This window comes from Pinus tabuliformis, chromosome 3_1 (genome assembly GCF_031772625.1).
Source record: "Pinus tabuliformis cultivar Carrire ecotype Pingquan chromosome 3_1, CPIR1, whole genome shotgun sequence".
NCBI classification, from domain to species: Eukaryota; Viridiplantae; Streptophyta; class Pinopsida; order Pinales; family Pinaceae; genus Pinus; species Pinus tabuliformis.
In genome coordinates, this window is record NC_142301.1 from 71633618 (window position 1) to 71649746 (window position 16129).

The window sequence follows — 16129 nt, forward strand, 5'->3', positions numbered from 1 at the left end:
ATATTGAGTATCTGTTGGTGTGTCTCCAAATGATCCTCAAGTCTTCTCTTATACTTTTCCTGTTAATAAATCAACGACCGAGATTAAGTCTCTAATCAACGACTAAGATTAAAACAGACTTGATCATCGTCTCTTAGAAGCTTCTCACCCTTATCTTTATTAATACCCATTAATATTTTTATTTTCCTAAGTTTAGACTTAGGAACCCATTAAAAGTATTAATTATTTTAATAACTCCTCATTCGAGTGGAATTTCTCCAAAAGATTTATGGGTCTTGGAGATCTCATGTGCCTTAGCCTCTCCACCAAATTTCAAGGCTAGAGCACGTCCGATGCTACCCAAAATCAACAGTTCCTTCTATTTGTTAATTATTGAACAAATTATTTACTGCACCCTGCAACAAATACCGAAACTAATACACTGCAACCTTCACCATTTAAAGTTATATGCAGAAACAAGAACTGAGCAAGAAAGAAATACACAACACATTACACCATTATTTTTGGACAAATGTCCTGGGAAAAACCCAATGCGGAAAAACCGGTGCAACAACTGAGGGTTTTTGTTATTAAGCAGTAGTTTTCTGAATACAATCTTTGGATGCTTTGCTGGCTATCCAATACAGAGAATATGACTGATAGAGAGATGAGTGAGATATACCTCACACTATCATTGGTGATCCTGACTGATCCAACCATAGAATGGTTAGTCCCTCGTTGCCGCCGCGTAATCACTGCGTAGGCCTTGCGTCATTCCTTTTGCAGATCGATTTGCCTTTGAGACTTCGACTTCTACCCTCCCGGTCTCACACCCCAGCTTCTGGCTCTAGAACTCGACTTCTCCAGCAAAATACGGATCTCCTCTTAGGATCTGCGTTGCTTCTGCGCTAGCCTACATTGCCCAACATGGCCTCTACGCTGCCTCTTCTGGATCTCTCTCTGCCTCCTCTCCGATGTATTCCCAGATCAGGAAACTCTCCAACCAGAACTATCCCTGCCCATCACTGCAAGGAATCACTTCGATCTACTCTCTAGCAACTACTGGGCTGCCCTTTCTGAGAAATTCGATGTCTTGATCTCTCACTAATGTGATTTCCAAATGCCCATCAAGCCTCCTCTTATAATCCTTCAGTTGAGAACCAACATTCCAGATTAGATTCTAATCAATGGCTTGATCCCCGTCTTCTTCTAGAAGTTTCACCCATAGTTTGATTAATACCCTTTAATTATTTTAATTTCCTAAGTTTAGACTTAGGCACCCATTAAAAATAATTAATTATTTTAATAAAACTATCTCCAGGTGGAATTTCCCAAAACGATTTGTGGGTATTGTAGAATACATGTGTCCAAGCCTTCCTGCAAATTTTGAGGCTTAGAGCACATCCAGTGCTACCAGAAATCAACACTCCCTCTTAGCGAGGAATGTGCTCTAGTGATGCAACTTGCTGAAGCATTACCCTTCTCTGTAACATCTCCCTCTGTGCTGTTGATGTTTGACATCGCTGCCCGCCAACTATTGCGCAAATGTTGCATCTATACTGCTGCTGACACTGCTATTGCCAACACTACATCTGTATTGCAACCCTCATAAGTTCTGCATCTGTGTTGCCGCTGGCATTGCCACCGCCAACACTGCATTTGCACTGCAACCTTCTCTAACTTTTGCTGCTACTGCACCAACAACGGAAAATCATCCAAAATTACTGAACAAATATTTAGCATGATGCATCTGTTGCTGGAGTTTTGACTACTGCTAGTCTCTGTGCTAGCCCTCTGAAGCCTCTGCATTGCTGCTGACTCTGCACTGTGCCAACTGCATTACTGCCAACTTTGCTCTGTGCTGCTCAGTCTCTAGTGCTCCTAGCCATTGCAACTGTCACTTCAACACTCCTCTGCATCAACTGACACTAGTCCATCTTGCTACTTTTGATTTGGGCTTCTGTAGGAAGGTATTGATCCAAGAGTTGGATGCCTCAAGGATCTTGCCCATCTGCAGTTCTTTCGAACTACAATTCTTGGTCACCCCACCTCTCCCCTGGAGGTATCTGGGCAACCATGGCGAACTCTTCGTCCTCGATATTTGAGGATGCAGCCTTCGGATCATGCTTCTCATCCTTGCCCTTCTTCTTGAGAGGACACTGTGTAGCGTAGTGACCAAGTTCACTACATCGGAAGCACTTGATCTTTGAAACATCTTTGTTGTTCTTCCGCTGGTCCGGCTGCCCCTTAGATGCAAGGGTTGCACTTTCTTCTTCCTCCTTTGGCTTTGTCCCATGCTCCTCCTAATCTAGCAAACTCTCTCTGCCCAGGATACTTTGGACAAACACTTTCCATTCTTTTAAGACTGAATTCAGGGCCAGCCTCAACATCTCGGTAGGCTGAGGTGTTGACCCAACAATTGCCAATGAGTCTTGGATCTCTTGAAGCATCGTTAGGAACAGATGAATGCATCCCCCCTTTTGCATCTGCGTGGATCTCATTTTCTGCACCAAGTACATCTTTTGCTGCTCGAAAGATCCTTCATATAACGTGGCCAATGCTTCCCACATCTGCTGGGTAGTATCTTTGCCCACAATGTGACATACTACGTGATCTCTCACTTCGTCGAGGATCAATTGTTTGACCTTTGCCATTTCAGCCTTGCACTTCTTGAGCGGATCTAGATCCGCGGGTACAACTACCACACTGTCAACATAGGTTTTGAGATCGTGCTCATCTAGAAGGCATGAGATCCTTGCCTTCCAGATCACATAGTTGGATGCACCCTCCAACTGATCCTGATCTCATAACCCATTAGCTGCCATCTTTGCCAACGAAATGTCGAATTGCCTCCGCTCTCCTCTGCACTGCTACTGGGTTGGCCTACACACTCCCTGCTGGAGTTCGTAGATCTGCTACTCCCTACTGCTGCTCAGCAAATGAGAATTCAGACTTCTTCGTTGGAAGTCCTCTGAGGAAGAATTCCCTCAATGTTGTTTCTCTTCTTCCTTCTGACGTTTTCCTGCCCCTGAAACTACTGCAGAAAACTGCGTTTCACCAGAAAATTGCTCTGCGCTGATGCTTCTACGCTACTCCCTCAGACACTAGCAAACTTCCATCGGGATATCTTTCCTCTCTGTCGACTCACTCAGAGAGAGACCTTCCTTGAAAATTTTGCCCTCCTGGCCTAGACTGCGCAATCCCTCTGGGGATTCAATTTGCTGCCTACGCAGCACTTCGACCCTCCTTCTCTTTAGCACTAGGCTTTTCTGGTTCTGCTCTCTTGCTTCACCGGTAGCTTTGCTACCATGTGAAAATTTGGAAGCCCAAATTTCTACTGCAACCACTGATTAAGTTCCTTCTATTTGTTAATTACTGAACAAATTATTCACTGCATCCTACAACAAATACTGAAATTAATACACTGCAGCCTTCACCATTTAAAATTATATGCAGAAACAAGAAACTGAGCAAGAAAGAAATACACAACACATTACACTGTTATTTTTGGACAAATGTCCTCGGAAAATACTAATGTAGGAAAACTGGTGCAGTAGCTGACGGTTTGTATTATTAAGTAGTAGTTTTCTGAATACAATCTTTGGATGCCTTGCTGGCTATCCAATACAGAGAATATGACTGACAGAGAGATGAGTGAGATATACCTCACACTATCGCTGGTGATCCTGACTAATACAACTACAAAATGGCTAGTCCCTTGCTGCCTCTGCACAACCTCTGCGCAATCACTATGTAGGCCCTACGTTACAGCTTCTAGGGACTGCATCACTCATTCTGCAGATTGATTTGCCTATGAGACTTTGACTTCTGCCCTCCCAGTCTCACACCCCGGTTTCTGGCTCCATAACTCGACTTCTCTAGCAAAATACGGATCTCCTCTTAGGCTCTGTGCTGCTTCTACATCAACCTACACTGCCCAACGTGGCCTCTATGTTTCCTCTTCTGGATCTCTCTCTGCCTCCTCTGTGATGTATTCCCAGATCAAGAAACTCTCCAACCAGAACTATCCTTGCCCCTCACTGCAAGAAATCACTTAGATCTTCTCTCTAGCAATTGGTGTGCTGTCCTCTCTGAGAAATTCGATCTCTTGATCTTTCACTAATGTGTTTTTCAAATGCCCATCAAGCCTCTTCTTATAATCCTTCAGTCGAGAACCAACGGCCCAAATTAGATTCCAATCAATGGCTCAAATCATTTTGGCTTGATCCTCGTCTTCTGCTAGAAGTTTCACCCACAATTTGATTAATACCCTTTAATTATTTTAATTTCCTAAGTTTAGACTTAGGCACCCATTAAAAATAATTAATTATTTTAATAAAACTGTTCCCTGGTAGAATTTCCCAAAACGATTTTTGGGTATTGTGGAATACATGTGTCCAAGCCTTCCTGCAAATTTTGAGGCTTAGAGCACATCCGATCCTATTAGAAATCAATAGAAAGTAGCCTAAACACTCCTTACATCTTACAATCACTGTGAAATCATATTCTTTTTTATTACAATGAACCCCTTCAAAATGACACTAGCTCTGCCCGCATTATATGTCAACAAGTATTCGCAGGTGCAAAATTGTTTGTGTGATGATTCAAAGGAAAATAAGCCAAAAATTATTTAATAAAAGCCAGCCGACCTCAATAAATAAGAAATGTAAACTAACACATATCCATCTGAATGCCAAATCTATTAATCTCTAATTGATTAGTACCTCAGGTTTTTTGATATCTTTGGTGCTATATTTGTTGACAGTTCAATATGAAAAAAAATCAAAATTAAATAGAGGAAAGAGTAATATACAGTGATGAAAGAAGAAATGAAAGGAAGGCAGTCCAGAATGAAAGGTTGCATGGTGGGTATAACTATTCTAGGATAAAAAACTAAATTCTCTAGGTAGGGAAGACAGGTCAAGATGAAACAATGAATGAATGACAATGATGTGTTATGCCCCTAATAGGGGTATGCTATAATTTTTAGTCTGAAAGGTGCTTCCTGAATGTGCTGATCCAAGAATTGCCTGCTTTGATACCACTTATATTGAACGAAATATCCAATTCAACCTAATAAACCTGTATACACGATATGTATACCTAGGCTAGATACCAAGACTAATTAATGCTAATTAGTTACAGAGTAACTACAAGATATTAGGAGAACCTCCAATAACTGCAAATACATCAATATAGAATGATCATAAACAAAAGTGTGTAATAATGAGTATTAACCTCCAATATGATAGTTGTCATTTATTACTGAATTAGGCCCAGTGCCAGGCTGACGTACTATTTGCTTAGACATGTGACCCTTTATATTGGTTAAAGTGGGATAACATGCCCCTATTAAGGTCATAACATATACTGGAGGTTGGAAAGAAGAGGAAGGGTGTTCATGATTAAAAGTTAATTGCCCTATTGTCCACAACAGACCTACCCTCTTATGCTACATATGCTTCTCCAGATCAGCCTAAGGAGGGCAACCTCAACTGTTTCTTGTCTCAGGCTGGATGAAATTTGCTGTTTCTAGTAATTGCTTAATTTGTGGCTGTTTTTGGGAATCCGAAAGGTTTCTTTGGCTTTTGAAATGATGAGCAATTTTGATTAACACTGAATTTTTCGGGCCTTTCTAGTTTGGGTTTCCTAGTACAGGATGCTTTGGGACATGTCGTCTTCTGTTTTTTGTCTTCGATTTGCCCAGACTGTTCATTGCTCACTTCAGATAGCTTAGAGAGGAAAACAGAACTCTGAGTCAATATTGAAATGCAACTGTGTTTTTATGTCTAGAACACACAACTTTCAAGAGACAGTAGATTAATAATTAAACTATTTGTTTTATCGGGTATTCTGGATAGCTTTTCTGGAAAAGAAATTAGATAACCTATTGTTTATATGCTTGTACATTAAAAACTCATCTTGTTATTGATTGAGGGTTTTACTGGTTGTATATTTTCAGGCCATTGATTTGGATCCCAATAATGCAATTTTTCTGTCAAATAGAAGTCTTTGCTGGATTAGATTGGGACAAGCTGAACAAGCATTAGCTGATGCAAAGGCTTGCAGAGCACTGCGCCCAGATTGGCCAAAAGCTTGTTACAGAGAAGGAGTGGCACTGCGCCTCTTGCAGGTAGATGCTTTCCATGCATTTGCATATCTTTATAATATGCTTATAATGTGTGGTTTCCATTCTCACTCCAGTTTTTAGCACTTCGTCCTTTTTCTTGGCTTCTAGCCCTTTCAAGCATGCAATGTTATGCTGTTCAGATTTGTTTGTTTCTATGTTCCACGAAACTTCTGTTGAGAAATCTAGGGGCAGCTAAATTAGGTGATTTCTCTTACTTTGATAACTGCTTGTGATGTGTTTTTACTTAACTTGATTAGCTTTTTCTTTCACTTCATTATAATTAGTGTTCTTATCATCAAACAGCTACCAAACAATAGAGAACAATGAGACAAGAGGATGCAGGATATAAGCTATAAGCAGGGCCAAAACCTCTCCTCTTGAGAGGAAAACCCACAAAAACTCTTTTCTTCTTCTATAACTTCAAATGACGAATTCCAAAATCTATGACCATTGACCAAGACCTCTCCAAGACCAAGTCAAGTCACTTCTTTGATCAGTTGCTGGTCAAACTTGCTGCAACACTTCAAATTTCGGCTTCTCTTCAAAATTTCGGCAAGCTTCTTTAGGACTGAGATCTTTGGCGTTTACTGCAGAAACCCTAGTTGGCACGTGTGAGACAAAGATGGTGTTTTTTCTTCTCTTTTCTCCTACGCTTGGACAGTGGCTCTTTTCTCCAATGCTTGGACAGTGGCTTCTTCTCTAGTAATTCGGCTCGCAAGATAGTTCTTCTTTTACATGTTTTTGGCTTCCTATTGTGACTGCATCAATTTGGCCTCTGCTGCAATAAATGATACCCAGAATTCTTCGCATGTGTGAGGAATTTCAGCCCTAAAAACAATCCTCAAAAGTTCGGATTTTCCTTCCTTGAAGTCTTCTCTTTGTTTGCTAGCTTTAGGTCACTTTTCCTCCTTTTATCGAACTTCTTGCTTGCTTGATTGATCTCCTTTGAATGATGCCGAGTGCTTCTATTTATAGGCTTCTTGGAGTGCCCTAATAGGCCGACTTGTTCCTCTTGGTAGGCTGACTTGTCATCTTTTGAAGGCCAACTTGTTGTAGCATTATGACAAGGTCTTGGAGGGTCTTTGACTCTAATTTGACTCCAATAATTTTTTCTTTATAATATGTAACATGCCCAAAAGGGTCTTGCATACATGACAATGATTCATTTGACTTGTTCACTCACAGAAAAGCCCTAGAAGCACTCAATGTGTGCTTGACCTATAAATCAAATAACCTTGAGCATGAAACCAATGCCTCAAGAATGACAATAATAATTTTGTTTTTTTTTTTTTTACATCAAATACATAAAATCATGATTACACATGTTGTTATGAAGACCAAGCTTAGTTACATATTTCAACACTCCCTCTTAACTAGGGAGGTATTCATAATCCATACATGGTATTTGGACATTCTCAAACTAAAGAATTCTCATAAGAAGAGGCAGATTGGTAAGCCATCTCATAAGCTATCTTATCAGCTTATACCAGAGCATCTCATCGTACCAGCCGACATTATCACATAGCAAGGCCTTGACTAACAACTCTATCTCTCCACAAGATTAGAGCAAAATGTTGGCGAGACTAATGACTGATAGACATCATTCTCATTGTCTCTCAAGGCACATACCCTACCCGGGTGTTCATGGTGTATGTCCTTTTTGGACAATTCTTGTCTTGGAATAACACATCCTCAAGGAATTTCCTTTTCGACTACTCTTGCCTACGACATCCCCAAAGAGTATTGGAATCAGTCTCAGATGCTCACCCAATCCTGCATTCTTTCTTCATAACATGAAGACAATAATGATGTGTCTATCTCTCCCTCTCAACTAAGGAGGATATACTCATTCCTATAAAAGGAATATACTCAAGCTCCCTCTTAACCAGGGACTTGCCAAGCTCCCTCTAGGGATTTGTTTCCATCAACAACTCTCTGCTCTTTGGTGGAGATCATCGTACTATCAACTGCTTGTAGAGCTCCTCCTTTCGATGACATGGACTTCATCTTCTTCATTATGGAGCCTTCATCTTCTAGTTCTTCTTCATAGGGCATTGACTATCCATCACTTTCCTTCAATGAACTAGAGGATTGAACTAATAGTCATGTCACCCATCTTTTCATCGGAAAGTGATCTTCCAGTCCACATTTGGCTTTTCTTCATATAACTACCTCTTCTAAGTGATGTTTCTTTCAGGATCTTCCATCCATTCCCATGAGTATTAGTTATAGGTGACGTCTACAACTCTCCTTTGGTAGCCCTGTTTCAACCCAACCAGATGTTGTTCAAAAATCAAAATGAACATCAAATCAAAGTTACCTTTTATGATGGCCTTTCATCATGACATCTGCTTTTTGCCATATCAACATCCTGCACATTCATAAACACGTTTCCAAGACTTTCAATGTCAAGGGTCTTCTTCCTTTACCAAGTTTATCAAGGTCTTCCTATCTTTTTTCTATGGAGATGTCATAGCTAATTCTTCTAGTCATCGGATGTTGATTGCTTATCTTATCTTACATGAAAATAATTGCACCTATCACAAACTCTTCCTCCTTTCTTCACATATTGCTTTCCCACGAATTTTTATACATAGTTCCTTCGTCATCTCATATTCCATATTGTTGAAAAGTGTAACTAGGTTTGGTCTTCACAATGACATGTAATTATGATTTCATGTAATGAGATGTAAAGAAGAAGAATAAAATTATTGTATTGACTTGCTTCATGGGTTTCATGAGCAAGAGATTTTGTTTTTGAGTCCAGACTTCCATTGAGAGTCTTTAGGAATTATTTGTTATCTAGTTATAAAATATCAGAGTCATTGTCATGTAATGAAATCATGTTACACTTTGTAAAAGGTCAATCTTGTCTATTTAAAGCATCCTCCAAGACCTTGTCACTTATCCTCTTCAAGTCGGCCTACAACGATGGAAGAACTTGCTAAAAGAAGTCAAGCTAACTACTTGTGATCATGTTGGCCTAAAGGACATGTAATGAAGTGTATATATAGCCACACTCGACCTCACTTAGAGGTAAGAAACTCGACAAGCATTTGATCAAGAAGAAGTGCGAAGAAGAGCCCAACAATAGAAGTGCGAAGAAGATATAACGAAGGAAGGTTTCCTCTGGGGATAGGGAAGGAAGAATTTTTCTGGGTATAGTGAAGGAGAGATTCCTCTGGGTATAGCGAAGGAAGGTTTCTTCTGGGGTCATCGAAGGAAGTATTCTTCTGGGGTACTTGTTTTGGGTACAAAAGAAGAAGGATCGAAGGCATCAAGAAAAGATCGAAGGATAACTTATTGCTACATAGAAGGAGGCTGAAGAGAAGTAGTATAGAGACTAGGGTTTTTGATCTAGAGACCGAAATTCTCTAGAGATAGCTGAGTAGAGGAGTGTGAATTTTAGAGACCGAAATTCTCTAGGGGAAGCCGAAAAGAAGCAGTGTGAAGGATAGAGACCGAGTCTCTCTAGAGGAAGCCAAAAAGAACAGTTCGAGATCAAGGAGAAAGTTGAGGAAGGGAAGAGGCAGAGCATCAAGGTTAGTGACAAGGTTCTTGGGAGGATACTAGAGTCAAGGGTCTTTGTCATGGTCTTGGTACTCATCATTTGAACATCTAGAAGAAGAATTTTGATTGGGTTTTCCTCTCAAGAGGTGATGGGTTTTGGCCCTAGTTGACAAGCCTACATACTGTGTCACTTGTCTTTTATTGTGCACATTGGTAATTGTCTTGATGAAAAGAATGTTGATTTAGGGCCAAACTCCATGTGGGTCATCTTATTTATGGCAGCTGATATTTTTCTTGGATTCCTCTCGTCGAGAGGTGTAGGATTGATCTAACGATCATTCGATTCCAACAAGTATTTATGGAGATATGAATTTATTTGTATTTACTTGACAAATTGTTAAGGTCGGCCAACAGCTTAATGTGTGGCACACATGCTCATCGTTTCCTATAAATACAAGTGAGATTGAGGCATTATTCCATCATCTCATCTCATCTTATATTCTTCCCTCTCTCTCTCCTTACTTGATTGGGTTAACAAGGAGCAACTCTCTCTCTCCTTACTTTTCGCCAAAATAGTAGGCTTACCTATGTTGTTACATACTTTCATGGTCTTACTAGGATCATTTACATTACATAACTTGCAGAATGTGTTTACAAATGACATGTAGATTGCTGATAGATGATTTGATCCTTCGAAAAATTTGGTCCTTTAGCTTGCTTGGAACTTTGATAAATTGAGTGCAACATCTGGATCCATATGGGGACACGTTTCTTCCATGAAGTAACGTGAGAACCCCATAATCCTGCATCCAAGAAAACAAAAATCAATCAAATAGATATCCATTCAACATTGAAATCATCATGCATATATAGAAAATATCGTTGGAATAGAAAAATCTACTCTAACAGACTGAAATAAAAAAACATAATACAAATGCATGAAATAAAACTACCTAATGACATGAAATAAAAGAGAGTAAGGTTAGAGATACTATACAAAACGATGCCTTATGCAATCATATGTCATCGATGAGGAACAATCTTAGGCATTTGTCCGTTGACTAGTAGATCAATGGGCTACTTCTCAAATGTCCTATGCTGGAATTTGACCCTCTTAGGTCGATATGATTGCTCATCACTACACTGCATATCTTTGTCAATCTGAAATCTTTCCCTTTTTCTGCTTGGCGGAGGGGATGGGTGGTGGAAAAAGTGACACACTGGTTGGATGAACTCTGACTCAAAATGAGGTGGATGCTCCTAAGGCACAACTTGTTCACCGTTCTCCAACTTCTTCATAACTTCCACATGATATCTTCTTTGCAGTTCTCTATATAGTCTGACCATGCCATCTACTGCATCTGGAATGGTGGCATAAGATAGATCCATCTGAATACAACCACCCAAATCTGCTGCAAACTTTCTGGAAAGAAGCATTCCCCAAACATCTGGTGCATCAATCACTGTTATGTCCATGGTGATGATCCTGTATGGGTAATCAACTAAGGCGACCTGTAGATCTTTAACTACACCAAGGACTTCAACTTTTCTAGAATCCATAGAGAAAATGTTATGATAAGGTCTCGAGATTCTTAAATTCAACTGTTCCATAACCTTCTTAGTCATAACATTCGTGGATGCACCGGAGTCGAGCATACAATTATGAAGCAAACGATCATTTATATCCAATGTCAAGAAGAAAGGTTGATGGTCTTCATTAGTCATGTAGTAGTTCAAATCTTTTAATATGATTTCCTCATCTCTAGGCTGAGTATCAAATCTTTCTTGTTGAGCAATGCCTAAGGCTTTAAAGAATGAGGCCCTTTGTGACAAAATCTTTAGCAACTCTAAGACCGGAACTAATATCTTGATATTATTGATCCATGCTGCCCAATCTACCTTTAACCCTGACTTATACCTCTCGAATGGACCTTGTCTATTTTGACATTGATTCTTACCTTTCCTGGTATAACCTTTACTTTGTGCAAGCTCTAGAATCTTCCGTTGAGATGCCTTTTCACCATATGCCTGAGTAATAGGGTTTTTCTCTTCATTGAAAGTGTTGATGGCAAAAGCTGAAGATATCATATCTGCACATCGACTTTCGTTGGAGCTATCTTGATTTGCTTTATTATCCAGCTGTTTCTTACTTTCCTCCAAAATCCTTCTAGCAAAGGCACATGTACTCTCCTCATGAAAACTCTCACAATGTCTGCAAAATGGCATAGGCTCATCAATCATGTTGGCAGACTCAAGTGGTGTAGGGGGTCTTTGATCATTGGGGGGATTCCTTCTTAGCCATGGATTGCTGTTGCTACCCCTGTTATTAATGTTGTTCCTAGGTGGCACACTTTGCATCTGGAACCTTTCCATTTGTATCAATTGATTCTGCATTTGACTTATCTGTCTGTCATGTTCAACTTTCATTTCTTTCATTAATCTAGTCAATTCCTTAACAATTTTTGACTCTCCTTCTTTGATTTCTTTCCCTTTAGACCTAACTTGGACTCTTTCAAAACCAGGGATTTTTGACTTCCCTGAGGCTTTCTTATCGTTTTCCAATTCTTCAACTATGCTTTGGGCAATTGTTAGTGTAATGCCCTACTTGAACCTACCAAGTTAATTTTGATTAGTGTTTAATCAACATGAAAATATTGACTTACAATTATTAAGTAATATTGGTATAAACCTACACTTGTGAATTTTCAATTTTATTTTACTAATATGACTTATTATTTGTTATTATTCTATTCCCAAGGTGTCTTCTCAAATCTACTTTTGGATAAGATATGGTCTTCTCCAATTTATTTCTAAATTAAATATCCATATTTCTATTCCCCCAATATGTCTTCTCATTTTGGATAAGATATGGTCTTCTCCAATTTATTTCTGAATTAAATATCCATATTTCTATTCCTAAGGTGTCTTCTTAAATCTACTTTTAGATAAGATATGGTCTTTTCCAATTTATTTTTAAATTAAATATCCATATTCTATTCTCAAGGTGTCTTCTCAAATCTACTTTGGATAAGATATGGCAAGAAAAATCAAGGACATTAAAATAAAATGATGAGGGGGTAGTCATGACATTAATGATAGGTGGTTGAGGTGGATGGGAGAAAGAGACAGAAGGGAAGGAGGATGAGAGGAGGATGTGATCCTTGGTCTTTGTTTTGGCATTGGAGGATTTTATTTTGGGGAGGAATGTGGAGAAAGAGAAGGAAGAAAATGGAGAGAAAAATGAGAGAACTCAAACTTGGATCTATTGGAGAGTGTTGGACACGCTACAACTGGTTGGACTTGGGCTCGGAGGGCTAGGGAACTTGTGGAGGTTCCTTGGGCTAGGAAATCATTCTTAGTTGGCTGAGAGATAAATTCAGTCCAGTAGCTAAGAGGAGCGTTCCAACAGAATCAGGAGCATCCCAACCAAGCCATCCGGAACAAACATTTTTCATTTGTTGTTTTATTTATGTAAATTGTTGAAAATGAAATTTCTTACATGTTTAATTTAATTAAATTTTTCTTGTATGTTTTTATCAAGTAAATGTAAAGTTATAAACATGCTATATTTTCTGCTTATTATAATTCAATTATATAATAAATTTGGTTTAGCTAGAAGACCTAGGTTAGGTCCTCACAGTTAGAGTATTGGGATGAGCACGTCTGATCTCATATTGGTTCTCCATGAGATAAGCCTCAAGATATTATTCTAGAATAGTCTTGTCAGGAGGCTTGTAGTCTTGAGTCATATCTCAAAGAAGTTTGTTGAACCTTTGGTTGAATTCTTCCACCGTTTCATTTTCGCTTTTCTTGATAGTGTTGAATTCCTTAACCAAATATTTCCCCTCCCTCCTATCTCCATACCTGTCTTTGAATGTATCAAGAAGAAATTTCAAAGAATTAAAGGAATTATCGGCTTTGTCTTGAAACCAATCTAGAGCATCATCTTTTAGAGAAAGCACAAATAACTTCATTCTAACATCTTCATGCTTATAATTAGTAGTATCAACAAATTTGTGGATAAAACCACTGAATTTCTTTATGTGTGCTTCAACATTTATAGCATTGTTCCCCTAGAAAAGTGGGAGCTTGCTCATAGTAAATTCATTCGGCAAATCATGTGGATATCCCTGAATGTTGGTGAATTTGCAAGACCTGTAAAAGTCACCCAAGATGTCAAGTTTTATAGGATGGTTGATGAAAAACAAATGGAGGTCAAGGAGGGCTACCTGTCTGAGAAAGTTTAAATAGTCTCTAGAATGTAACTTTTTAAACCGCGCTGTTACAACCTTTTGAAGATCGAGAGTGGGGTTAACCAAGCTACCAGGATTCTTTCTAGAGCATGTTCTTGTAAATGGATGAATAAGTGGAGTCACCACCCAAACAGGAACCAACCTAAATGTCCAGGTGCTAATGGTGTGAATGAACAAGATAGGGAGATTAGTGAGAGAACAAAAGATACGACGATGAACAGATGGAGAATGATGGAGGATTAGAAGATTAGGAAGATTTAAAGGGAGTGTCGTCAATGCCAAGGTCCAATAAATTGGTCCCCGACAATGACGCCAAAAAATGTTGTGGCGTTAGCGGGACAAATGAATGAAGGATGAAAAATGATATTATAAGAAAGGATGTCGTGAGGACAAAAAAATCTATCTCCGACAACGACGCCAAAAAATGTTGTCGCCTGGATTGTACAGGCACCGTGACAACCGCTTAGGGTGGGAGTTGTCACTCTGATCCCCACCCACTCCATTCTCATTGTCTCCCAACAACATGCTATGTGGGGTAGTCCCTATGTAAATGAGATGAAGGAAAACAAGTGATGAGTGGCCTAACTACTTGGTAGAATTTTAGCAAGATTAATGATTAGATTAGATTTTTCAATTATGAGACCAGTGCCTTAAGGAGTCACAATTCTTTCTTAATGTAAATTAATGCCAAGTAACTGGATGGACACCTGCTGCTTAAATGATTAACTAGCCTATATGATATGAAAGTCTTAGGGTTTATGTGTGATGCAATAATCTTGGTTATTTTTAATTATATGCCTAGCCTAAATAGAACCTCTCCCCTAATTGTTTTGAGAATCAGTTCCCAAAGTAGGTTGTGAAATGGAAGCCAACGGGAAGCAAGCAACGACCTGATTAATGATACCTCCGCATGTGTTCCACCCACTTAGTGCCTCTGGTGCTGCAGAGCATGTGGCTTTGACGACTGCAAGGTCATTGTGTTAACCACTAAGAAGAGTCAAATCCATCAAGCTAATTGGAAAAAGGGTTTCCCTAGATCACTATCAACCTAGCTTGTGGTAGGAGGTAAAATTTTCATGCATGTTGGAACTAGGATGCTTGTGCAAAAGATTATGAGTGAGACTTTTAGGTGAGATTACTTAAGTGTTCTTTTAAGTACTTAGTTGTATTTTACCTTAGTTATGATGTTAAGTACTTCACAATGTTTAGAAAAGGTAATCTCAACCAAAAGACAAGTGGTAGATTTTAACAGTGCCAACAAGAAATGAGATATCCACAAGATGCAATTGCTTAATGAATATAAATCCACAATTGATAAACTATAGAGCGACAATTAACCAATGATTCAATATGATAAGCCAATGACCATTATCCACAAAAGACAATAAGATAGCAAGTGTTCTTAGCCAATATTCCTCAACACAATATGATTTATCAATTTCAAGTTAAGAACACTTACATGCAATCTAGATCATCACCAATTAGATGCACAAATGAAACACGTTATTTCATTACCACTTGGATTAAAGAGACTTAGAAACACTTTATGTACTTAAACCAAGCATTTGAGGTGTACTTAGAGAGTGAGCTTATTAGATGTGAATTTCAAACTTTATAGCATACAAAGTCACAAGGAAAACACAATGTTAGTCTGTTAAAATTGGAAACTAGGGCCAAAATCCACATGGGTCATTTTATTTATGACAATTGATATTTTTCTTGGATTCCTCTCCCCGAGAAGTGTAGGATTGATATGAAGATCATCCGATTCTGACATGTACAAATGAAGTTATGAATTGATTTTGATTATGGTCAAATTGTCAAGGTCGGCCAACAAACTATGTAGGCTCAGAAGCCCAACAATCACGTCTATTCATCCTCAACGTTGCATATAAATAGAAGGTGACTTAGCCTCATTTGGACACACTCATCTTCACACTTCTCTCTCTCTCTCCTCATTGATTGGGTATGGATTTCAAGGTCTCTCTCTCTCTCCACATGTCCGAAATTTCATGAGAGAAATTTCAGGAGGCCGAAATTTCAGGAGAGCAAAATTTCAGGAGGCTGAAATTTCAGGAGACCAAATTTCTAGACAGTTTGACCAAGTGTTGACCAACATGCGTTGACCTCCTTTGATTGCGTTTTTGTGAGGGTTATCTCTATTCAGGTAGGCCACATTTTTGGGCACAACAATCTAGGCTAAACGTTGACTGTTGACCAACGTTGACTTTTCTGGTTAGGTCTCTATTGCCGTTGT

The 16129-nt window shown here is 39.0% G+C and overlaps 1 protein-coding gene across 3 annotated transcripts in view; it reads left to right on the plus strand.

The window, feature by feature from the left end:
- Positions 1 to 16129, plus strand: part of TPR10 (ankyrin repeat family protein) — a 424227-nt gene that overhangs the window by 294168 nt on the left and 113930 nt on the right. For all 3 annotated transcript variants that reach the window (XM_089410812.1, XM_089410813.1, XM_089410814.1), the window contains exon 11: positions 5942 to 6112. In XM_089410812.1, the coding sequence (XP_089266938.1) occupies positions 5942 to 6112 (171 nt within the window). The remainder of the gene's footprint in view (positions 1 to 5941; positions 6113 to 16129) is intronic.